The sequence below is a fragment of the Hetaerina americana genome, unplaced genomic scaffold (assembly GCF_022747635.1).
Source record: "Hetaerina americana unplaced genomic scaffold, ioHetAmer1.1.p SCAF_6, whole genome shotgun sequence".
Taxonomy (NCBI): Eukaryota; Metazoa; Arthropoda; class Insecta; order Odonata; family Calopterygidae; genus Hetaerina; species Hetaerina americana.
Window position 1 is genome coordinate 22,169,692 of NW_027287205.1, and position 25,151 is coordinate 22,194,842.

The 25,151-nt window shown below is 36.9% G+C and overlaps 2 protein-coding genes across 2 annotated transcripts; both read right to left on the reverse strand.

Moving 5' to 3' along the window:
* Positions 1-701: 701 nt before the first annotated feature.
* LOC139695276 (radial spoke head 14 homolog) lies at positions 702-15,768 on the reverse strand. Its single transcript, XM_071593971.1, has 8 exons — positions 15,741-15,768; positions 13,257-13,396; positions 12,102-12,220; positions 11,641-11,957; positions 8,450-8,529; positions 3,236-3,460; positions 2,598-2,753; positions 702-851 (listed from the first exon to the last, which is right to left on the reverse strand). Exons 1-8 carry the CDS (start codon positions 15,766-15,768, stop codon positions 702-704), a joined length of 1,215 nt encoding a protein of 404 aa, XP_071450072.1.
* On the reverse strand, positions 13,808-25,151 carry LOC139695277 (uncharacterized). The gene is made up of 3 exons (XM_071593972.1): positions 24,663-25,151; positions 20,819-21,168; positions 13,808-16,434 (listed from the first exon to the last, which is right to left on the reverse strand). Exons 1-3 carry the CDS (start codon positions 25,149-25,151, stop codon positions 15,987-15,989), a joined length of 1,287 nt encoding a protein of 428 aa, XP_071450073.1. The 3' UTR covers positions 13,808-15,986.

Consider the following 25,151-nt stretch of genomic DNA (forward strand, 5'->3'; position numbering starts at 1 on the left):
TACTGTACACTATGGTGATCTCATTCTCAAATTTTTAGCTTGCCAAAATTTCAAGGAAAGTGCATTTTGAGCTTCAATTAAATATTTATATTTTCATGACTAATGAAATTTGAGTGTATGACCTAACTCCTTGCATTTAGTTAATTCTCTTACCATCATTGAAAATTCATAATTATGAATCAACTCTTAGAAAATAAAAAACTGATCACATTTTCTGAATTTTGTTTTAATTTTCCAATTTATTTACACATTTTACCTTTCTTCATAATGCTACAAAACATCAAATGCCAGTTAAACATTTTTGCATGAAAATTTTCGTCAATAAGAGGAAAAGCAGTTCAGGGGTAGATCTTAGGGCTACCTATATAGAGGGCGATGATAGCTATGAAAATAGCAATTGACCAAACTAGTGATGGACACTGATTTTGTGCATCGCCAAATCTTTCATCTCCTAATTTCTGTCATTGCCTTCTCCTCCATACTTTTCACTAAACTGACACCTATTTTCTGATTTTAGTACCTTTGCATGTCAAGTTTCTTAGGTAGTTCTGATATTTGAGCCTCCCTAATATTTTACACTCTTGAAAATCTCATTCTCTTAAGTACTCTTAAATGACTTTAAATTTTATTAATGCATACTTACATGGGTACTTTATATCCTGTATCAATTAACTACAAATTTTTCATTGCCAGATGCACAATTATGGCAGCCATCTAATAACTTTTATTAATATCTGAATTGCTCTTCTAAGTGTTTCATCATGGTCGCATGGAATAGCCTCTATTCTTTCAACATAACTATTTAAGAGTAATGCCCTTCCTTTGGTGGCTTCAGAAATGTTTGTTAAAGCCTAAAAAGTAATACATGTCATTAACAATAGACTTAGTTATGTGACATACATATGAGACAAGCCAAAATGTCTATGCTTAGCCACTGAAAATACAAATGACAGATGAGATAGTAGATATGGATACTATTCTCTAGCACCTATGTCAATATAATAAATAATGTTTATAAAGATTAAAATAGAAACCATGAAGGAATGCCAATAGGGTTACTAGAATTATGGGTAACAGATGAAGAATCACACTATTTTAGGAATGGGAGCAAATATGGCTGTTCATAAGCACTAGTAAGAGTTTCTATTGACTTTTGAAATTTTACATTGAGGAAATGGTATACCATGGAATGCTGAGAACCAGGAATAGAAGTCAAAATAGTTGAGGAACTGTGTCTGTTAGGTTTTCAAATTATTAACTACAGTTTGCCAGTCAGCCAAAAGGAATGCAATAATTGTAGAGTGCATTACAAAAAAGTATTTAGGTACTTTTATCAAATTGAGATAAATGATATTATAATGACAAGATAATGTGCTTTCCAAGTAATGTATAGGCTTCGTTAAATTTTGATTCAGGAGGGCCTATGTTAAACTGGTGTACCATCTTAAGTAGGTATGTTCTTAATATAGGTATTTATGAGGACCATATCAATTCTGGAAAAAAATTAGCTTCACAGATATCTCTCAAGTTCAGACACTCCGCGGAACATTTAAATTTTCCAATATCAGGAAATGTCCTACTATTTAGGGGAAGTAGTAGTATTTAATGGGAGGTGACTGCCAGCTAAGGTCATTTGCGTGAGGGGAAGGATCAAGAAGGAGAGGGGGAGGGAACTTATGTAAATCAATATGCTCTTCTATCAGTACCTTCCTAAATATTCCAATTAGTATAAGTTAAGCTACTCCTGTGACCTATTTGAGACCTATTAGTCCAACACCTCCTTTGACCTACATTGTTCAAAGCTGTTCCTGATTTCTGGATCCCCAATTGAAATAACCTTTTCTTTCAGTGGGAAAAATTGGTAAAAAGAACAGTTATTCATATAATGGTAATGTTAAGAACTAAAAGAGCAAATGTATTAGACATTGCAGTAACAAACTGCATGCAAAGTGGTTTTGAATTAATTTAAAATATTTATAAAGGGTATCTATTATGGAATATATATTCCCAAAAATGGGCAGATCTGTATTTTTCATTTTTGGCTAATATTGGCCATGTCATATTTTAAGAAAATAATATTAGAAAACCTTGATATTTTTTCAAAACTTTAATATTTGAAATATCACACTTAAACCTTATTCACACCACATAATGCAGACATCTCGTGGGGCTTGTTGTATGTATATATTGATAATTACTTCAATTTTGAACTCAATGACCCTTTTAATGCACAGCAAAGCAAAGCAATTGAATTAGTTTAGTGGAATCATGACCCCTTTGACACTCTCAAAACCTACCTTTCTTTCTTAAAGAAAAGAAGTAATCAATCTTGAGTTGTGTACAGGTCAATTATTTTAAGTTTCCACAATTTAAGCTTTCTAGTTAAATAATAATCTATAGTATGCTACTAAAGAAATATAAAATGTCATTTTAATGGGTGCCCCTAAAAATGACACTAAATAAAGATAAGGCCAAGGTGTATTCATTTTAGCAGTATCATGTCGTCCTAATCAAATGGAGCAAGGTCCAGCAAGTTTAAGCAACTTTCACAATGCTAGTTTCATATTTACATAATTAGATTCACAGGAATTCCTTACCTTTACAGCATTCAACTGAAGTTTCAAAGAGATTCTGTAACCAGCAAGAAATACTAATCTGTCAACAATCTTTAGTTGAACAGCTCTGATTTTGGAAGGAGTTGTCATTGTTATAAAGCTAATGCATCCTGCAGCACTGGCTAATTCGTCAACATCCTGGAAAGTTATCATGTTATCAATATGCCCCATATACATACAGAATATATAAATCAAATGAAGGGACAAGATGGCATTGGTCGATACAAATATAGAAAGAATCATAAAAAAGGATACTCATAAGTATTCCAAAATTTTTAATTTATAACTAGTAATAAAAATATTATTGCTATTGCAACTATGAAATTGGAGGCTGTTTGTTGCAGTGAAGTTTAGGGAGGGAATAGGGTTAAATTTTTCCCAAATAGATCTTTGCTATATGATTTTGAGTACTTCTGCAACAAAGTAAACAAATATTTCCTGAAGTATTTTTGTTGCAGTTACTCAACATCTATTTTAGTGAAGATAAGTAATTTCAATTTGTTTCCATGATGACCGTAATATGAAAAAGTTATAGTAATAGATTTATATCTGAATCCATTGATAAATTTAAAAAAAAATATTAAGTGTTCAATAAAAGATGTTAAAACTCATTTTCCTACCTCAGAAAATAAAAGAGGAATCAGCAATGGAAGTAGATCTAATTCAATTGCTTGGATTTTTCCAACTGGATGCATAGCTAGAGCAGCAATACAGTTGGCTGATGAAATTCTCACTTTTGAATCATTATTTTGCAATAACTTGCTAAGTAGAGCCATTCCACCTAACTTTAATGCTTTCAACTGATCATACTGAAGACATCCATGCAAGGCATCAAGCACTTCAGTCTGAAGTTAGTACAAAAAGATAAAACATACATGAAGGTATTCTCGAACAATAATGATTATAATTAAAGAACTTTAAAGACATTTAAATCAGGTAACATAAGGAAAGCTTATATTAGGGTAGACTCCTGACTAAATAAGGAGGCTGAGATATAAATTTACTCGTATAATCAAAATGTTCATTAGTCCCAAAATGATACCAAGAATCAGATGAAATTAGTACAAATACAATACATTACACAATAGTAACATATGGTCATTCGATAACTTCTGAGAGTACATTTTAAATGACTCAATGGAAATGGGGTACATTAAAGTTCATTTAGACTATTGCTCACAACACAAATTATTGGTGGCACAACATCAGTGATAGTAAGGAGCATTCACACAACAGCTCTTAAGCATGTGGGTAAATGAGGGATTTATGAACCCATTTTATGCATAATCATAGTCTTTCCTAACTTTATATTCCTTTCTAATAGTGACCTCGCTACTGCTATGGCATCATGTATACCTCTGGCCTTCCTGAACCCAAAATGATCATCACCTTAATTTTAGAAATCATTAACCCCGGAATCATTTGCCCTCATCTACATCCTGTAATAAATGATTCTAAGTACCACCTTAGCTTTGTGGGATATCAAACTTACAGCTCTGCAGTACTTATACAAGGTCTGACCCAAAAGTAGTAGGACTTAGTTGATTGAAAAAAAATGTATTGCCAGAATTGATTCAATTACTAAAAAGTCTTCAAAATGGCACCCTTGTGCATCCACACACTGCTACCAGCAGGTTTTCCATGCCTCATGCACCTTTTGGAAGGCAGCGGCCCAGATGCTGCTAAGCTCCCTCATCACAGTCTGTTGTAACGATTCCACCAAGCCATGGTGACGTCCTTTCAGCTTGGATTTGAGGTGGGGAGAAAAGGAAGAAGTGTAGTGGGGCATTGTCAAAAAAATTTGAATCATTCTCATGGTTGAGAAGCTCTTGGCAGAGCTGGGTGCGAGTATCCTTTTGTATGTTCAAGAGTACTCACGGCACCAAGTTTGTGCACACTTTTCTCATGCCCATTTTTTGCTCACAAGTCAATGCACATCACTTTTAGGGATTCCAAGTTCATCAGATACCATGCTAACACTTAATCTGCAATCCCTGTCCAACAAACCATATTCTTACACACACATACTCTTACAAACTTTTCATCACTTTGTGAGATCAAAGGGCATCCTGAATGTTTGGCGTCTTCAACATCTTCTCTACCTGCCCAAAACAACTCATGCCACTCAAAAACACCCAATCTATCCATGGTGCTATCACTTTAAGCTGCCTTGAGTATGTCATGGGCCTCTTTCTCAGTTTTGCTCAGTTTCATGCAACATTTGATGGCATAGCAATATTTCAAGAATCGATTCACAACAGAGCATAACAAGGTCACTTTATAAAGGTATTGCAAATGAATGATCCTCATTCCACAAAGGTTTGGAGCAACTGCCACTGGCTTTCAGCCTTTCTGGAGACTTCCCTCCCTCAAACCCAGCCAGAGAAACCACTGCCCATCCATCCGTCTATCCAGGAAAAATTAGGTCATACTACTTTTAGGAACCTACCATTTATTTTTTCTTCCCAATGATTACTTATTAGAATATAGACCTGAATAATAGTAAAGTTCATAGGTTCAACTTTTTCTCAAAATATTCTATCACACACCTGTTCCATGTTTACAATGCTTCTTCCTACCTTTTTTTCAATATTACTACCATCACTAGCTTTCTATCTTCTCCTCTCTTGTACATTACTCTGTTACTATCACTCCAGTAATCCCATTATTATATGATCTCATCTTGCACAGCCCTTATGCATCTGTATTTCCTCTCTTCATCTCCTACTTTATATTTTATAATTTTCTTGTCCTCTAACATAGTCCTAACATTCCAAGTACGTATTCTAACTGATTTGGTCTTCCTTAGTGTCATAATTTGTATTGATACTGTATATTCCACTTTACAAAGATTTTATGTTATTTTATGTTTAATGTGCCTTACTGCTAGGCATGACAACCGATCTTGTGAGCTATGTGCTATAGTTGCCAGGGCTCATTCTCATAATTTTGTAAATTATTGTTGGTGGGATAAATAACTAAGGTGGTTTCCTGTTTCCTTTCTGATTGGTGTTTGTAATGGGAAACCACCTCTAAAATTGCTGGGGTCAGATGCCTTTGCCGAGGCACCTTACTGAAGAACGTACACTGCATGGACTGCCTTTCACCTAGCTCCTTCCCTGTGGCCTACCAGGTATGGGTGACCCTATCAAGAGCAAATCTGTATCATTATTCCCACAATCACAGCCCCAGGAGTCATCAGAATACACTAGCTCTTCCACCATGTCAAGCTGATACTCTAATATTGATGTCAGAGATAAGGCATACCCTTATAGTAGTTGTGAGAACCTTTGAGTAAAATCACTACAGCGGCATAGGTGCACAGGGAAAGGAGATTGCCACCCAATCCTCAGAGTTCATCCCCACATGCATCACAAGACAATAGCTGATGTTCAATGACAATTTCACAGGGAAGGGGTAGATGTTTTGGCATAGTCAGAGAGCCAAGGATGATTACAACATTCCCTTAGTCTGACAATTTCTTATGGAACACAAAGGCCTTATATGACAGCATTTAGAAACTGGTAGCAATTATGATGAGATTTTTTTACAATCTTCAAGGTTTGTATGTATGCATTTATCTCCAGTCTTACACTCCACTGTTCCTCATCTCTTGTATTCCTTTATAAAATCATCAACACTAGCCACACACTGATGCCCTGTTAATGCTTCAATAAGCTTGTTCAAACTCTTCTTTCCTGGCAAGCCAAGAAAACTTGACACACCCATTCAAGCCTAAGTCATGATCAGGCCCACTCAGAGGTTATTCCCAGGTAAAAACTCTGCAAGCTCATCTCATATTGCGGTCACTTCAAGCATCCAAACCTTATCTGACTCAGTGGCATCAACCTGCTACTCAAGGCATGGTGTACCAATAGGGATGGAACAGGTGGTCACTGGTGGTCAGACAGTTATTATAATGTCCATTGCATTCCAAACTAACTATTAAGTGCATTGAATATTCAATCTTGCTACTAACCCATTAATAATATGAAGCTTAGCTAAGCCATTCATTTTATAAAAATTATCAAGCGTTTAATATTAATGAGTGCAATGATTCATCACAATATCTTATTCCTTCATAGTCCCTAGAAATTCACCGTATAACAGGATGTGTTAGCATCTTAACTGGTTAAAGCACTTAGCTGAATGTCGAGGGATGTAAGTTTGAATCCCTGAGGTGAATGAATTTTCCTATGTAGTATTCTCAAATTTTGGTGCACATTTGCAAATTATTCCATCAAAGAACTTGCCAAATTTCCTGTAATTTTTTGAACGTAAATAGTTGTTCATTATATTATGAGTTTTTGTGATGAAATTTCTTGCCAATCCCTCACTTGTCCCACATTCACTTACAATCATGACTGAGAGGATTGTTTACAATGTATCAATGTTCAGTGTGAGAAATGAGTTCAATATGAGAGATTACATTGATTCTTCACAGGTATGATATTTGGTTGAGTAACTACAATGCCAAAATTACACACCTGCAATCAATGCTTCCACACCCAGTCATGTCTCCTTCATTAAATCATTCCCTGCCTGACACTACTTGTGCCTTCAAGTCATTGAGCTTTTTCAAGATCAGTAGCATTAGTGATATTGGGTACAAATATCTCATGGCTGCCTTGCCATCAGATTTTTTGTGCAATTTTCTCAGCAAACACAAACATTCAACCAAATCACTGCCAGTTGCAAGTGCTGAAGTCGAGCCTGCTGTATTTTATCATGTGCCCTCCCCGTCTATAATATTTGCCATCATATCCTCTTCCCCTCCAAAGGTACTCTCTCCTGCAAAAGTCACTCTATACATCCCACTCTCAACCTTCCCATCACTCAACAAGATTCATGCTAGTACATAATTTTTGATAATACAAATTGATAATTTTACCCTTGTGCCAAACTAGTGCCTTTTCTGGAATATTTTTTGTACAATTCATACATACGCCACTAAAATACTACCTAATATGTATGCTCTTTATTCTATAATAAGGGATTTTATAATGATAAAATTATTTTAAGAATCTTCAATGTAAGCTAATAAATAATGGCCTCCTAAAATATTATTGCATGCATAACTATAATCTCCTGTAGAGGATAGATAAAATGGCAATATCATCTTGAAATATGAAGAGAATCATGATTTTGTTCTTTTCCACTGATTTTACAGCAACTGTATTTTATTATTTACCTACTGCTGCAAAATTTTATGTTGCTTGAGTTGTATTCTGGAGAGTAATATTAAATCAATTTGTTAAAATTTATGACTTTTCAAAATGCCCAGCTTAAAATATTGGAATTCTATGGAATCACTCCTCAAAAAGTTTTATGAGTTGATGAATAACTATAAAGTGTTGGCAAGGAATTTTTAAAAGGGTGTAGTTTTAGCATACCTGTTAATGACAGAATTTAAGGACATATTTTGTGGGTCTCATAGCATCAGTTAGATTTGGGTGTACATCCCTGGTAAATTAGCTAGGTAAGTTGTAGTCTGTATTAAGTGTGTCCCAATAATTACCTCCTAAGAACTGAAATTACACTTGAAAATTCTTCCCATACCATTTAACTAACCGATCAGTATTACAGCTACATCCAAAACTTCACCTCATTGTATTAAGTTAGCTTGTGCAGTAGGGATATTAGAAATACCAGTTGATGAACTATTTTAAGTTAAAGTTAATTAAAACAATCAAGATCCTAACTTTCATTAGGATCAGTTAGACATTATTCTGAAATTGATCCATGGAAGTAGGATGGGGATACATATTTTTCATTTTTTACCACTTAAAATATAGGATTTATATATTAAATCAAGATATTAAATTAGATCTCACCTGTATTTCCTGGAAACCTTCAAAGGCTGCTCTTTCAAGTAATACTGGAATGAAATTATTTTCATGGAGACCTTCTGGACCTGGATTATTTTAGGAGTCAGGGAGATAACTAAATTTATAGTAGCAATATAAATTAAATAAGTGAAGTTTTAATCCTATTCATGTTTATTTTCATGAAATATATGGCAAAATATACACAATTAGGGTTATTCCTGTCAATTATATATCTAAACATGGCTTACGATGAAAAGACCTCCAAATTAAAAAAAAAATCTGGTACATGATTAGCTTGTTACTAACTTAATAGCTTGTGAGAAAATTGTTGAATTTTTGGAGATTGCCCTACTATAATAAAGTTTTATCTTTGGCTTATTGTCTCAAAAATTCAAAAGGATCACTCTTTAATTCTACCACATTATTTAATGACAATTTAGCAGTAATTTCCTAAATACGAAAGCAATTAAAAAAGTAAGGTGCCCTATTTAAAAAAAAAATTAAGTTTATTCTCAACTTTGCGTACATCGTTGGAAAGGTTGAGCATTTAGGTATTCCTCTACTTAGTCGCCTTGACGATCAATCACTTTTTGCATCCTTGTAAGCAACTTTTTAATACTGGCATCATACTTTTCTCCTGCCGCGTCGTGAAGCCAACTGATGACTGCTTCTCCGATGTAAATTTTTTGCCACTTAGTAGTGGAATTGTATGGACATCAAAAACGTGTGGAAGTGGTGCAGGGAGTTTTTTAATGGCTGGGAAAACGTCCACGATGAGCAGCGGTCGGGGCGGCTGAGTTTGCCTCGGAATCGGAATCAACGATTACCCTTCATGAGATAAAGGAAGGCCTTAATGAAGAGAGTGGCTACTTCTCTGTGCAGAATATTGTGTCGGAGGTCCTCAGTTACAACAAGGTGTCTCACCAAAGGAGCGTGTTTGCATCATGACAATGCACGTCCACACCAACATGCACGTGTCACATCAAACGACCACCCTACTCAATGAATTTGGATGGAATATCATGGATCACTCTCCTTACAGCCCGGAAGTTGCCCCCAGTAACTACCACTTGTTCCCCGCTCTCAAAAAACACCTTGGAGGACAGAAATTAAAGTCAGACGAGGAAGTGCAAGAAGCAGTCGTCAGTTGGCTTCGTGACACGGTGGAAGAGAGGTACAATGCCGGTATTAAAAAGCTGGTTGTTGGTGCAAAAAGTGATTGATTGTCAAGGTGACTATGCAGAAAAATAGATAAATTCTCAGCCTTTCCTAGGATGTACACAAAGTTGAGAATAAATTTGATTTTTCATGAAAAAAAATAGGAGACATCACTTTTCGAATCGCCCTCATATATACTGTTTACAAGAATGAAATACAGGATATTTTGCATTACAAAGGGTGGGAGAATTATCCAAATCACATTTACTGGAAACAAGATCTCTTCTCACCTACATTATCACATGTTGAAGAAAAAGGTATACGCATTCTGGTTGCAGGGCCAAAGTAGCCTATCCGACAATGCCTTAAGAAACAACTTAGAAGAAGATCAAAAGAAAAATACATTGTAGAAGGCTAATGTACGCTCAAAATTCTTTATTTTTCAAAGTTTGAAGGAGAAATGAGTGTAGAAGTAGACATATGTAGTGTGAAAAAGTTATGGAAACCAATGAAATATTATCATTCTCCAAATAATTCCACCCCCACCCACAGAGTAAAAGTATTAGGTAACTGTAGACTGTCAGTCAAGGTAGAATTTGGATGGACCCAAACTCTGAGTACTGATATGCTTCTAAGTCTCCCCTAACATAGCACTATAAATCCTAAAACTACACATTTCAATAAAGCATTCTTTGACTTCACATACCTTCTACCTAATATTTTTCAAAGTACCACCCTTGTGCATTTACACAATGATGTCAATGCCTCTACCAGTCTCAGTACTCTTTCTGAAAGGAGTTGATGGGAACCTCATTCAGGTACCTTGTCACAGTCCCGTTGACTTTATCCAACATTCCAAAATCATTGCCTTTCAAGGTCCTTTTTATCTTGGGAACAAATTTCACCAGTAACCAAATTATCTAAAAAATTCAGGCCACTTTCGCACAAGTTTAAGAGATCACGCAAGATTGTCACACAAGCAGTCTTCTAATTTTCGGACAGAAACTAAGAGGTTAGCTTGGCACACACCCCTCTCTTGGCTATATCTTCTTTAAGAATAAAATGCACTGTGCTGCTTGGAATATTTTTTCTCTTCTGATATAATTCGGACACTCAGGTATCTCTTGTGATTGAACATGTCTCTAGCTTTTTGCACATTTTTGTTGCACTCTGTCGTTGATTGACATCCAGGGCATCCCTTGTCATCAACCTCCTCTTTACCCTCCTGAAACATCTTGCGCCAGTGGAAAACCATTCCTTGGGACATTGATTTATCTCCAAAAGCATCCTTAACCATCGCCATGGTCTCTGAACCCAATTTTCTGAGGTTAACACAAAGTTTTATGGCATATCGTAGCTGCATGGAATGTGTTATCATGAATTTTCTACAGCCTGCTGACAACTGATGGTGGCCGCATTGCTTTCCCAATACCTCCTACCACCTTCTCTACCTTATTGCCCCTCTTCAGCCATCCCCATCAGCAGGAAAAAATCATTCCACTTAATTTGGAGACAGATTCTGTATTTCGCACAGACACTTAATTATAAATTTGGTAACTTTTTGAAAAATAACCTTTAATCAGAGATTGTCGCAAAAATTCCATAATGATGCATACTGTTGCATTAAGTAGCATATAATTTGCAACATGTTTTAAAGTGGTGAGTCTGAAAATGTAAACAGCAATGGGCACTAGATCCAACAGGCAAAAAATTATGACAGGAACCATGCATATAAGGCCTTTCCCAAGATGTGCATTTTTTGTGTTCCACAGAGAAATGAATTGGGTCTCCTATCCTGAAGTGTTATCTCACATGCCATAGGATGATTTTACAAAGTGAACTCTTCTCTCACCAACCCAACTAACCTTTAGATGGCTTACAGTGGTTGTCTTTGGTAGCATAACTTCTTTCAACTACTTCTCCTTTCATACATTATAATTATTTACTATAATCATATATGTATGTATTTTGAGAAACAAGATAGAAACTAGAATCAGCACACATGAATAGTCTAGCAATTTTTCAAAAGTAAAACTTACCAAGCCAAGATTTTGATATGTTATTGACAACATTAGCTGCTTTATATCTCACTGAAGCATAGTTATCAGACAAAATAATAGCCAAGCGTCCCAAATCAACTGGCTTTACATAACTTGCAGTTAAGTCCATTTCATCCTCACTTGTTGTTCCATCTCTTACATTGAAAGACTCAAAAAGATTTTCTGGATCCCATCTGCTTTGGGCCTCTGCAAATATCACAGCATCACTTCCTACATAATGATTACATGCAATACCAAGGGCTATTAATGCAGCCTCCCTAATTATTGCCTTGGCACTTTTCAACAGCTCATGAATCCTGTAATATTTAAATTAGTTCTTGAAACATACAACCATTTTGTATATACTTGAATGAGTCAAAACAAGATTGTTTTGATTTGAAAACAAGATGAATGAGGTGGCACAAGTCCATATATTGAATATGTAAAACAAGAGAAATGACCTGTCTAAGATCTTCAATTCAACTGCTTCATAAAGTTTTTCAGGATCATGGAAAAGATTTGAGAGGGAATCAATTGCAATTAAACATCTTTCTATATTTTCGGCATGCAATCCCTTTAACTAAAACAGAAAAATGTAAAGCACATTATTTTAAAAAGAGTGGTGAAAGCACTTGCAACTATTAAAAGTTTGCTATTATATGCATGGAAAATTATAAAAATAATTTCTTTAATTTTCTAAAAATATTTACAATATTTTTGTTAACATAGCAGACCAATTATAGCCATCGCATACATTAATTTAAGAGGTGATATGGGAAAAAAAGGTTCTATTAGCCGTAGGAACAGACGACCCAGTGATTGGGCTGTCAAGGCAAACATTTCACTAGAAACTGGTTAGTTAAATTGAACTTGCAGCATAGGTGGACTATAGTTACACATTAGGCATGCTGGTGAAAATGAGTCAAAATTTATTTGTAGTGTGTCAACATCATTGGAATGAATGCTGCCCATAGTATGATAGGTACTGCATAGTTTAATAACCTTGGATATTGTTTGCACATAGCTGGTTAGAGTCAGAGAAAAATCTCAGATGGTCAAAGCTGAGTAATTTTCATTATGTTCCGATTTTAGAAAATAAAAAGGTTAATGTTTCTACCTTAGCCAAAGAAATGAATTCTCACATTTTAATGAATTCACTCATATTGAATGTGGTGCAAGATTGGCATGAAAAATACTGTATGATTTATTTGCACACAATTTAGCCTAAGAGAAACTGAGTTTTCCAAGTAGCAAATTTATTGGTAAATGTTCTAATATGACCCAGACAGATACGTTCAATATTAACAAATCTCTTTTCCTCCTGAGGAAAGTTTACTCAGTTATGTTTAAAAATTATGAATTTTATGCATATTATGCAGTCATGCACTACACCTAATATGAATATGCTATTTAACAGTCCAATACACTTTTACCTGGGCAAGTTATTCTAATTCATAAAGTAAATTGATTTGCAACACATGGCTATTATTTTATAGCAATTCCTATTATTAGTTTTGATAAAATCATCCTGATTTTCATATTACATTTAATCAAGTCAAATGTCTCGCTTAATTTTAGTAATACAAATCTATGGATATTTTATATGTAATCCCTACCAATTGTGGTAATGCCCAACGTCCATATGCTATCTCTGCTCTTGTTATGTCATTGTTTGGAGTAAAAATATTTGGTTCATTCCTGAGTAAAGGTAAAAATGGTGGTTCCAAATCTTGTGGCTTAGAGATCTTTCTGGAGACTGTGAATCAGAATAAACATTACCAATATAGCTAACTATCATTAAACTTGACTAATCAATGGCTTGATTTTCAGTATTTCATAAATAAAACACAGTAATGTAAATTCTAATATCTAAATCAAAATACTGGATATTTGTATTTTATAGGCCTATTCCATAAACAGGTACCTTTGTCTATAATTCTATTTATCACCCTTTGGGAGATAGCAGTTGAATTTAATGCTTCATGTTTCTGTGGGCACAGCATGGTTTATTCTTTAATTTAATGAGTTAGTCACACTACCAATTACCTCAAATATCACTGTAAAAACAAAAAAAACTGGTTTGGAGAATGATTGATATATAGAGAATGCAATTATATTGACTTACTTTAAATATGTATAGAACACATTATAGGATTATGTTGATAATTCACTTAATATTGAGCATGATGCATAAAATACAGTTAAGAAAAAACATGTGAAGTAACAAATTGTCATTATAACAATAAACATACAAACAAAAATATAAACAAACAACAATTTGAAGTGAAAGAACACATTGCCGCTTAAGTAATTATCTTTTTAATTAGGGATTTAGAAGATATTTAGTTTGAAAGTACTGTTGAAATAATTTTAAAATTGTAGGACATTTTATCCTTTGGTTTTAACAGTGTTATGCCATCCCAAGAAAATCGTCCCCTTCGATAAATAATAGCATCACTGAAATGAAAAGGTAAGAGTCATTCTTATATTATGTATTCATACAGATCCTGGATCCTCCTTACATAACGACTAAACGCAACACGCTGTACACCTTTAGTTGGCTCTATCTTTTGCTGCATTTGACTAAGGTCGCCAATATTATGCATAATTTCTTGCTGCAGGGCAGCATATACCTAGTCGGGATATTGATTCGCTCCCAAAACAAAATTTTTATCCACCCATTACCATAATTTGAGTCTTACGAAATCGCCAACTTTTTCCTTCTAGATCTAACTACAGTGACTTTGCAAACATTTTCGTAATATCATTCGATTATCGATTTTTAACTTTGTGTCAGCAGTGAATGACTAAAATAATTTGCTTGTAACTTTCCTAAACTTTCTCACCACTAAAGCCATTTTAGAGTCGACTAACTTGCATGCAAGTCTTCAAAATTATTAATTGAGGAAAATAGGCCAATGAATTAAACATGTATGTATCTATAAAATCAGTTCCTGGATAAAATCATTATCATTGACTCAAATTATCCAAATCGAAGATAAATTCACTGAAAATTACAAGTGATAAGCTTAGCACGAAAACTGAAGGGGCTCAATCACAAGAAAATATCTTTACTTTGACTTAATTTCTTCTGTACTGCTTAGCATGTTTGTGATCATCATGCTGATGTTTTTCTCGTCTGTTTCATTCTACATGGACTGGTTAGTGTCCAAGTGAAAATCATAAAATTCTGTTATTGTATATATACTCTTGTTGGAATCCTTGCGACTGGGCCATAACACAAATCGTTTAAACTTCTCTTAAGAAATTCGAATCAGAAGTCAACGGCGAGAAAATCACATCAAGGTTGAGCAGCTCTTTGAATGAATATAATGAGTTTCACTTAATAAATAAAGTTATTATTTTTTCACACAAAAAAACTATTATACTGCTACGACACTTTGGCGACATCATCAGGTATTACCGAAACCGCTATTAGTATAATAAAGATTTTTGCGTGAAAAAACATTAAGTTAATTTACTCAGTGATCATGAATTTTCCCAAAGTAAAGTCTCAAACCATCGAATTCGTAATGAGTTTCATCCATGGACGAATAAAAATTTAACTGCAGCTTCAGTTGGAGAAAAGAAAGAACTGTCACTTTTAGTCGCTTTCTAACATTATTTCTAGCGGTCGCGTATTCTTGCCTTCTCCCGCTCATCAAACATCATCGGATGGTTCTTAAGCATCCAAGTTTTTAAGATTCGAGTTGCCTAGATATAAATGAAAATCTCTGAATGCCAGCGTCTATAAACTTCATCTAATTTCATTTTATTAGGTGAAGAACTTCGGGAAAAAAATATTTGGTGCATTTGGACGGAAGTCCGAGGTTAATCAAGCATCCATCTCCCTGAGCTATCAAGGTTCGCGTATCCTGAAAATAGCATTTGGTGTTATATCCTATGTTCTTAGACCACCAAATTACGACCAGTCCTATGCATTTACTCTTTTATTCACAATTATTAGGTCTTGGAAGGAAGCAGTCAACCTTCCTGTCTTCCCACTTTCAACGACACTACTTCGTGCCATTGAACAGCACTTAAAAAGTAGCACAATAAATAAGAAATATTGTACTCTTAATTAGGGTTCTCATACTTACAACATATAGTATTTCCATAATCCTGCATATTTTAGTTCAAATGTCTCATGCACTCTCGTATAATACATTTCCTTTGATTGTTTTCCTGAGATGCTCCTAACCTGCCAAAACAACACACAGCAAAAAATCACTTTTCAATATAAATAAATGTGATTAGGCATGGTAATTCTGGCCTCTTATCGTTGGATAATGGTTTCATATACTCGATCATATGATGTGACGTCGTTTGTACAAATGCGAGCTGAATTATATGTAATCTCGATCACAGCACTGCTTGATCACCGACACTAAATTCTCCCTGGCCGCAGGATTTTCCAACCCTTTCGAATGCATCTCCCTCAAGTAAGAGAAGGACAGATCCTCGAGCCCATCGACGTCTGGCGAGTCGCAGGCGTCAATATAGTACAGCGGAAGGAAGATGAGAGCCATTCCGATGCCGAAGAATGAGTGCTTCCTCATCTGATTCTCAAGTTCCTCGTATGGGAGCGTCGATCTCAACGTTGGTACGCCGAAGTGGTCCAGCCACTGCACCATGGTGCCGTGGTATTCCTTGAGGAGGTCGTCGAAGTGCACCTCACGGGTTTTCCTCTCGACCGAGGTCATCAGGAAGTAGGAGAGATCTGCCGCGGGGGAGCAGTAGCGCACCATCTGGTAGTCGACGAACTTCGCTTCCCATCCCTCCTCATCCGAATGCCTGAGGGCCGAGGAAAAAGCTTAATTAATCCTCAGAAAATACAGATCAAGCACCATTTACGACACTTGCAATGGGGTAACATTTTTAAAATAACGTGCATGGGTGTTTAAACCTCAAACAGCTCAAGCGCACTCACTAGGATGGTATTTGATGATTTTAATTGTTTCACCGTGAAAATTATTAAACAAACTAATATTCGGGTTGATTACTATGGCTTTGTTAGAATAATTATGGCTCCACCTTAAAGAAACTTGGAATCAGTGTGCGTGTAATCTGAAAACATACAGGGTTCGTCCGGAAAATAAGTGTACTGATTTTTTCCCGCCGCTCCAGGCGCGCCCAGCACCGCTCTGACGGGCTGCGATTGGAGGGGGGTATGTTGGCAAGCGACGCTGAAAAAGGCAGTCGGCTCTGAGCTGTGGTGTAGTGAGGAGCTCTGTTAACGCGAACCTCCACGCTCGACCCACGTCACGGAACGCGATGCCGAAGTTTTTGGAGCAGCGTTATTCCATCAAATTTGCGGTAAAGCTTGGGAAATCGTCTACCGAAACTGTCGGTATGATTAACCAGGCTTACGGGGAGTCAGCCATGTCCAGAAACATGATCTTTCGGTGGCACAAGATGTTCGTGGAGGGCAGACAAGAGGTCGACGACGAACCACGGCCTGGACGCCCATCAACGACACTCACCGACGAAAATGTGCGAAAAGTTCGCGATGTACTGAACTCTGATCGTCGTCTTAGTGTTCGGATGATAGCAGAGCAGTGTAATGTGCCAAAAACAATAGTGCACGAGATTATTAGGCACCAATTACAGATGCGAAAAATTTGTGCAAAGTTGGTGCCGAAAGTGCTCAGTGATGATCAAAGACTCAATCGTTTGGAAATCGCGACACAACTTGCGGATCACTGCAAAAATGATCCACATTTTTCCCTGACTTCTTTCTGTCCCCGAAGATAAAGAGGAGTTTGAAAGGAACGCGATACGGGACTTTGGACGCCGTCAAAGAGGCCGTGACGCCGTGTCTTCGAGAGGTTCCCGATGATGCCTTCGCGGGAGCGTTCCAGGAATGGGAACGCCGCTGGAACAAGTGTATTGACTCACAAGGGTCCTATTTTGAGGAATATTAGCTTAAGATATGTAAAAGTGTAATCATTTTTTTTTCCTGAGCTCAGTACACTTATTTTCCGGACGAACCCTGTAAATAATAAAAAGAGATGTGTAGTTGGTTTGGCTATATTTAGAATTTCCCCGTCTTTCGTAGACATAGAAGAAAAGGTAAATTCAACTAAACCTTAAGATCTGAAAGTAAACGGGAATTTAACCTGAAGTCAAATTCAACGAAATTAAAATAATGACAAGGCAATTTTTTCAGTTTTACGGTGACCCTTTGTTGACCTCGAAAAAAGTAAAAAAATACTTGAGCTTGAAAAAATGTCAAACTAATTTTAATTAGTATCACCTCCATCTCAGAGGCAAAACTTTTTTTCTGTACATTCGATAAACCACTCTGGATTAAAGCACTCTACACATAACAAATTTCATTATAAATAAAGAGAATTCACATAAAGCTCATTTCATTTGTGATAGTTATCACTAAGAGAAGGCGAGTGTAAGCCGGTAGATACTGGTCAATCCATTTCACACCAAAACCAAGGGAATCGTAAAGCCCACATATTTTTCAGTAGTTTGTTTACGAGGCTGCGTTTTGGAAACTTGAGTATCGGAAAGAATGTCACAAAATCCGACTGCTAAAAAGTGGTAACAATCACCTTGAATGGGGGTTGGACGGAAAAGTTCCGCCAAGTGGGCAATGGTCTTTGCAGGGGACATGGCATGTACGAATTACGAAATGAAACCTGTTCCTCAGCTACGGGCGGCTATCAAATTATTTTCTTCGTTCGGGCAAGGGTGATCTAAACGAAACCACCCCTAAAATTTTCCCGGAAAATCAAATTTCGAGATTTGGAGATAAACTTTATGGATTATTCAAATACGAAACTTAGATCCAAAACTGAAATAGTACCCTCAATCGTATTTTTGGGTAGGCATCGTATGAAAGACAAGAGAGGGAAAATATTGGAAAGAGATGGCTGAGATTAAGAAATTTAAACAAGTCAGGCTTTTGAAAATGGAAAAACTGCAAAATCTGATAAATGAAGTGATTAAAGTTAGTGGACGCTCGCGTTGTAGTAAGTGAAGTAAGATTGAAAGGATCAAGGCTGGAATTTTTGAAAATGCCGTATTTTCCTTCGGACTAGCGAAAGAAGAAAGGATTTTGTTGGTCGCATTTTAAATTTAAAAAAGAATAAAGGTTCGTGTAAGCAGATTGATATGTGTGTGAAAGAAAGACTGATTTTATCTGGAAGGGCTAGAAATATTGACGAATAGTGAACAGCTTTCTAGTCACACAAACACATACTCTTATTCGTGCATGGGATGCGTGCATTAGGATGACGAACAACCAGGAATGGGAGGAAGAATTAGAAATCTGGGGATATTGTATTACTGTGATAATAATAATAATTCGACATTATTCGGGTGTGATAAAGACTGCGGAAATCCCTTCTTTCATCTAACCCATCGCCAAATACATTTAATCAAAATATAATTACATTATGACCATATGTGATGAGGGGCTCTAATGCGAGAGTTGGAGATTGGGTGGAAGGTGCTTTGAAGCAGTTTGTTCTAATACAGAGAAGCAAGATAAGAGAAAGTCTGATCGAGTGTTTTAAGAAAATTAAATGATAAAGTGATAGTCACCAACACATAAAGTAAATATCATAAAATTGGAGTGTGCCCTCGGAAATCTCCGAAAGGAGTTTACAGCTGTCATAAAAATTTATAACTGTCAATGAGTGGCATACGAATCAGCGTAAAACGAACGTGCAGACTTACTGTTACTTGGTAATCGATTCTTCCCTCTCACTCAAGTGCAATTCTTAAATATGTATAAAAAGTTAATCATGATAAACGTAACTGTATACCTTCACATGACATTGAAAGTTTAAATAAATTTACTCTTTAGCATCCCATAGGCTATATGAAATTATCACGACTACAGTGGCCACAATATGTCTATAAGTTAAGATAGTAATACTGTAGCGAACTAATTATAATAAATGCATCTAATTAGTAGAACACCAAAGTCTCTATCTTTTTCTTCAACTTCAAAACATTTTTGGCTCAAAACATTAACTACTTAAAAATATTTTACTGCGTGATTATTAGTCCGTAGTCCTCCGTTTAGGCAAGGATACAAACTCAACACTCCCACATTTGTTACCTTCGCCCAACAAGACATAACCTGATAATCCACACTACAATCAAGAGTTTTTCAATTCCGTACACATTACTGTGGGTTACTAAGCAAATGCAATGAAATATATTTATAAATGAAATGGTACCGCCGGTATTTTTATCAAATAATAAGTCTTCCCTCCACAAGCGTGATGTTCAGGCGTTTGCAAATCACTTACCCTCAGGTAATTCATAACACTTCTTTTCTGTTCTCCGCATCAGCGGAAAAAAGAGCACTACCGAATTGTTGCTAGAAAGGTAAAATATTAAGACGGGACGTCTTCACTAGATAATACGTTTTTGAAGAGTCGCACTTATCTTGTGTTGAAACTTAATGACTTGATTAACGAGTTGATATGCTACTAGGCATATCAAGCCGTCATGTACGAAGACTTAATATGTATTGCGGAATTTGCTCTCGTTACTTTGTTGATGAAGGTGATACATATACCAGAGGGTGCGTACATAACAGATTGGAGTGATAGCGGGAACCAATACCAGTAAATCTGGATAGTAGCTCCAATTAAAGGGGATATTACTTTCGATCTTGCACCACTGAGTAATAGGCATATTAAACAGTCATTTATGAAGACTTATGTGTTGGGGAATCTGCTCTCGTTACTTTGTTGATGAAGGTGATACATATAGCAGAGAGTAGGTACATAACAGTAAGGAGTAATATAGAGAGCCAAAGTCTGTAAATCTAGATGTTAGCTACCATTAAAAGAGGTATTACTTTCGATTTTGCACCACTGAGATATATTGGGAATTTGGCAAACGTATTTATATAAGGGAACTGGGTCGGTTATCACAGTAATCTGGCGACAACATTAACCCACTTTAGACGTCAATGGGGTCTACAGTTCAACGATCCAACCAACTATTTGGAATATTTTTAAGTGCCACCCACATAATATCCAAGTAAATCTCGGGGAAAAGAACTGAAACATTGGACATATCGGAATCTGAACCACGACTCTCCGTATAGGAAATTATTCCAAGAGCCGTAAAATTAATCCGAGTCCCAGATGCAGAGGAACGTGAGGTAAGGTGGGGATGAGGCAAAGGGACCCGTATTCACCTGAAGAGTAAGTTGTTGATCCATACGTCACCGTGGTTGATGACCGAGTACCTGTCCCTCGCCGACACCGATTTCAACATAAGCTTAAACAAACCCTCTTTCAGCCGTCCGGCTAACTGGTCAGCGACCTCGGGCCATCGCTCCTTAATGACCGCCGTCGCGTTTTGTGCATTCTCCTGGAACACAGACGCCTGGTTGCCTTTGGCTTCTGGGGTCAAGTAAGTCTCCTGCGTAAGTTTTGTGAGCGACTGGAACGTGACTGGGTCCTTTTGCTGCAAGGAATAGGAGAAAGCGTGCATCTTCCCCAGACATCGCATGACAACTCGGGACTTCTCCAAGTCGAGTCCTACCTGGATAGACGGGGAGACACCGAAAATTTATCTTTTAGGCAGTCTTTTTCCGTTGTATATTTCCATATCATTATTATAGATAATATATCTAATGGGTGCAAGTTTTTTACAATTACTAATGACTACTCTACATCATTGTTGATCTATGAAGCATATCTGACTACCATAAAACCTTCATACAACACTTCCTAGACATAAATGTCTCCTCGATCCATTTTTCAGCTTCTTCAAAAATTCAAATGTTCATTTCTTCTCTCCTCCAATCACCTCCAAAACTTCGTTTGCGTTCAGCTATATCCAACTTATTTTCTTCGCCTTTTTCAGCATCCAGAGGAAAAAACCTTCAATCTAAGATCTTCTCCTACCATAAAGTCCACGCTTCTGAAACATAGAATGCCAGACTAAATTTACATATGCCAAAAGTGTTCAATTATCTTTTTCTAACATCTTTGTTTAGAGTATTTGTCTTCAATTATCGTACCAGTAGATGTGTAATGTTATTCTTCTAGGCTCAATACATTTTTTTGTCTGGGTACCAAATTTATCGCCGAAACGACAAATAGTACGGAAACAGATCTGCCCTCTGCACCCTTTGGGTGGACTGGGCTCTCCAATACTCCATCTGCGAACTGGTGGACCATCGAAGGTTGTTATAACGCATGGGCGTAACGTGCATCGTTATTAGTCTATATATAGGATAATTCCATATCATCAATAGTATCGATAACAATGTTTTCATATTTGAGACGCAAGTCTTTCAAATTTTTTCATGAATATGAATACGTTTTCCATACAAATAATGATTTGTCATGCATTAAACTATATTGGTTAGACGTAAATTGGCGTTTGGATTATGGCATAAAACAGATGAAAAATTAATTTTTGAAAAAAAACACTTAGCACTCTTCCAAAGGTTTATGTAATCAGCAAATCGCATTTCCTCACTTTGAAGCGTAATCAAGTGCAAAGAAGGGAGGTTGGAGTCTAAATGTGTAGCCTAGGTTAGAGTGTTACGAGCGTGAAAGGAGAAGGAATGAAACTGAAGGGATGGGGGTGAGAGCGGAGGAAGGCGGTCCCGAGTATTGGCTGATACAACCCAAGGTGGCACAACCCGGCAGAGTGATGTTGTATAGTTATGTACATTATTAAACCAATGAGTTATCTGCCCTAATTGTTATTGTCATGACAATCTATTCATATTGATAAATATAAATGTACCGGAATGTTCAGAGAAAAATTTGCAGTATTTTGTATTGGCACTTGCTTCGATGCGGTGTGGTAACGATAATACTAAGCCAAAAATTTAAGTTATCATATATGGAGTTTATCAATCTATCGTATAATTTGTCTAAGCTGTCATCTATGGTAAAAATAAAATTTGTTGTACATACTCCGTGGTTTCGTGTGTACCATGAGATCATTGGTAAAGCCAAGAGGGCTCTCGAGATAAATATCATCGACACTAATAACCCCGGAAGAACTGGAATTAAGTACTGAAGTCATTGGACTGAAATTTATTTATGTAATTGTCGCGAAAGGAGTACCAGTTCGTTCCCGATGGTCAATTACCTGAATGAGTGGCATGATAAATTCCTTTGTTTTTATTCGGATAGCTGTAGTGACTAGAGAATCGCACCATCTTCAGGTTGAATTTCAGAAAGTTTCTTTGGAAGGATGTTCGAAAAGTTCACTAAAGTTACTGTCGTATTTTCTGGGAGGTCAGTGTATCAATATTAAACCTATCATTAACAAATATATAAGGTGATTATCAAGCACATTTCACAACCAAAACATTGGGCTCAATGCAGCAGCCTTATTCTCGAAGAATATGCAGGTATATATATATTTACGAGTATATAAAGGTATCCGGCCATGGCAGAGTCCCTGGAAAAAATGTGTAGAGGCCCAAGGACAGTACTTTGAAGAATTTCAAGTGTTTCTGCAAATCTATTAAAAAAATTACCTAAAATCAAATAATTCCATTTCTTTCGGAACGCACCCTGTAGTATTTGCGTATTCTTCCGGAACGCCTTGTTATTAGTTTCATCTATTCGAAACTTGAAGTCCTATTTTTCTGAACTCAATGAATTTTAGGGAAATACTCGTGCAATCACAAGTATCAAAATTATATAACAAATGAGATTTGAACAGCGCTCGGATATCAACCATGGTGTGAAATCGACTGATGTACCATCACCACTAACTTCAACTTATCTTTTCCGCATGCAATGAAGTTAATTTTCTTCTTACTAATTTTCACGTCACGGCCTTCAATCATTCGATCCATGTCTTCCAAATACTGGTGCAGGTATTCTAAAATCCCAATTGAAATTGCTTTGGATGGTAAGTTAGGGATTTTGTTAATATTCTTCACTATTCGTGTTATTTCATTTGATTCCCATTCTTTGTTTAATTGCCTTTTCCTATTACATAAGTACAGGTATAGGTTGAGAAGTGTTGGTGAGAGATCACATTTTCTTCAAACTCCTTCATCTATTTTAACTACTTTTTTCTTCAGCCAATCATTTACGATGTAACTGCTTGTTAGTCGTAAAACCGATGGATTATTTTCTAATGTCATTATCCATTCCGTTATCCAGTCCAAATTACCCAGTAAATCTAAACCTTTTATGCAACTCGACAACGACAAAGGTTTCCTTCAAGTTCTCGAAATACTTATACAAACGCTCATTGACGTGTGTAATTAATTATGCGAGTAGCCGCAGGCGACGTTTAGCCTTCCAATTACTCAGCTCTACACGTGTAAGAACCTGGCTCTACTCACATACATACTGTCTTCATTTTTTCCTCTATTTATTGGATAGCCGTTAGTGTCAGTCTTATGGGTGCCAATATCAGCAGGCTCCATTGTACGAGGATCCGGTGATCCTCGTACAATTCGGCCCTCTTTTGATTCAGTACTGCAAGCATCCCAATCTACTCGAAGTCAACATGTAATCTATCACTCTCATGACATAAATTATTCCACACATAATATCTTTAGCGTTACGTCGGAGAGAACTAATAATTTCTAATTAAATTTCAGATAGCCGTAAATGTGAAATTACGTAATTTTTCACTAGTACAACCAGTAAAATCATTCCAAGAAACTACAGGAGATGCCGCGACAGTAATTTTGACGGTGTCATCCGCTAATATGCATTACAATGCCACAATTTCAGAGTTTAAAAATCATTCACCTTGACCGGGATCCCGGTCAAGGTGAATGATTTTTACTCTCTGAAATTGTTGCATAGTAAAATCATAATTTTGATAGTCATAGGTACGCGATGAATCCGTGGCACGCACCATGTGCATTGGTCAAATTTCGGAGACGGTTCTACGAATACCTCTGTGTTTCAATGCGAAACCGGCAGACCCTCATTTCCCCAAAAAATAACTCTTGTGTATCGAACCTCAGTTGTTGGATCGAAACGCACGGCTTCTCCACATTAGACAGATTTCAATGGAGGACAGAGAGAAAGCAACCCTACCATTCGGCTTTCCATTCGGTATCCGGCGGCCAAAAGATCTTCCAGCAGGACCATGCTGTTCGTCCCATCGCTGACGGTGCAGTAGCATCTCGGTACCCAATCGAGGCCATCCCGAGGCACCTCGTCTCTCTGTGGAGGCTTCCCGTTCGACACTCTGAACCCAATGTAAGCGGGAAGTATGATGTTGTAGAAGTCCATCTCCTTCCGGAACATTAGATCCGTTCTGTACATCTCCCTCCAAGTGTCGTTCTTCACGGGGAACTTGGCCACGAAGGAGATGGTGACGGATAACCCTTCGGCCGTCTCTCCCGATCCCTTCACGCAGCGCATGGCGCTCATGAAGTGCTCCCCCTTGAAGGAGTCCTCGTCCTCCACTCTGACGTCCAGGTTGGATTGCAAGCCCTCGTCCTTGAGGACGGACTCTATCCGGGAGCGGATCGCGGCGCTCAAGTGTACCTCCGTGCCGGACATGGCTTCGCCGTCTGGCAT

Excerpts from the sequence above, each read along its gene's own strand:
- LOC139695276 (XM_071593971.1), bottom strand. The coding sequence starts at position 15,768 with ATGCAGGATTATGGAAATACTATATGTT. Across the intron at positions 11,958-12,101 it reads GAATTGAAGATCTTAGACAG|GATTCATGAGCTGTTGAAAA; the intron begins GTCATTTCTCTT and ends TAAATATTACAG. Across the intron at positions 8,530-11,640 it reads CATATCAAAATCTTGGCTTG|GTCCAGAAGGTCTCCATGAA; the intron begins GTAAGTTTTACT and ends AAAATAATCCAG.
- LOC139695277 (XM_071593972.1), bottom strand. The coding sequence starts at position 25,151 with ATGCCAGACGGCGAAGCCATGTCCGGCACGGAGGTACACTTGAGCGCC. Across the intron at positions 21,169-24,662 it reads ACCGAATGGAAAGCCGAATG|GTAGGACTCGACTTGGAGAA; the intron begins GTAGGGTTGCTT and ends CCGTCTATCCAG. Across the intron at positions 16,435-20,818 it reads ATCAACAACTTACTCTTCAG|GCATTCGGATGAGGAGGGAT; the intron begins GTGAATACGGGT and ends CTCGGCCCTCAG.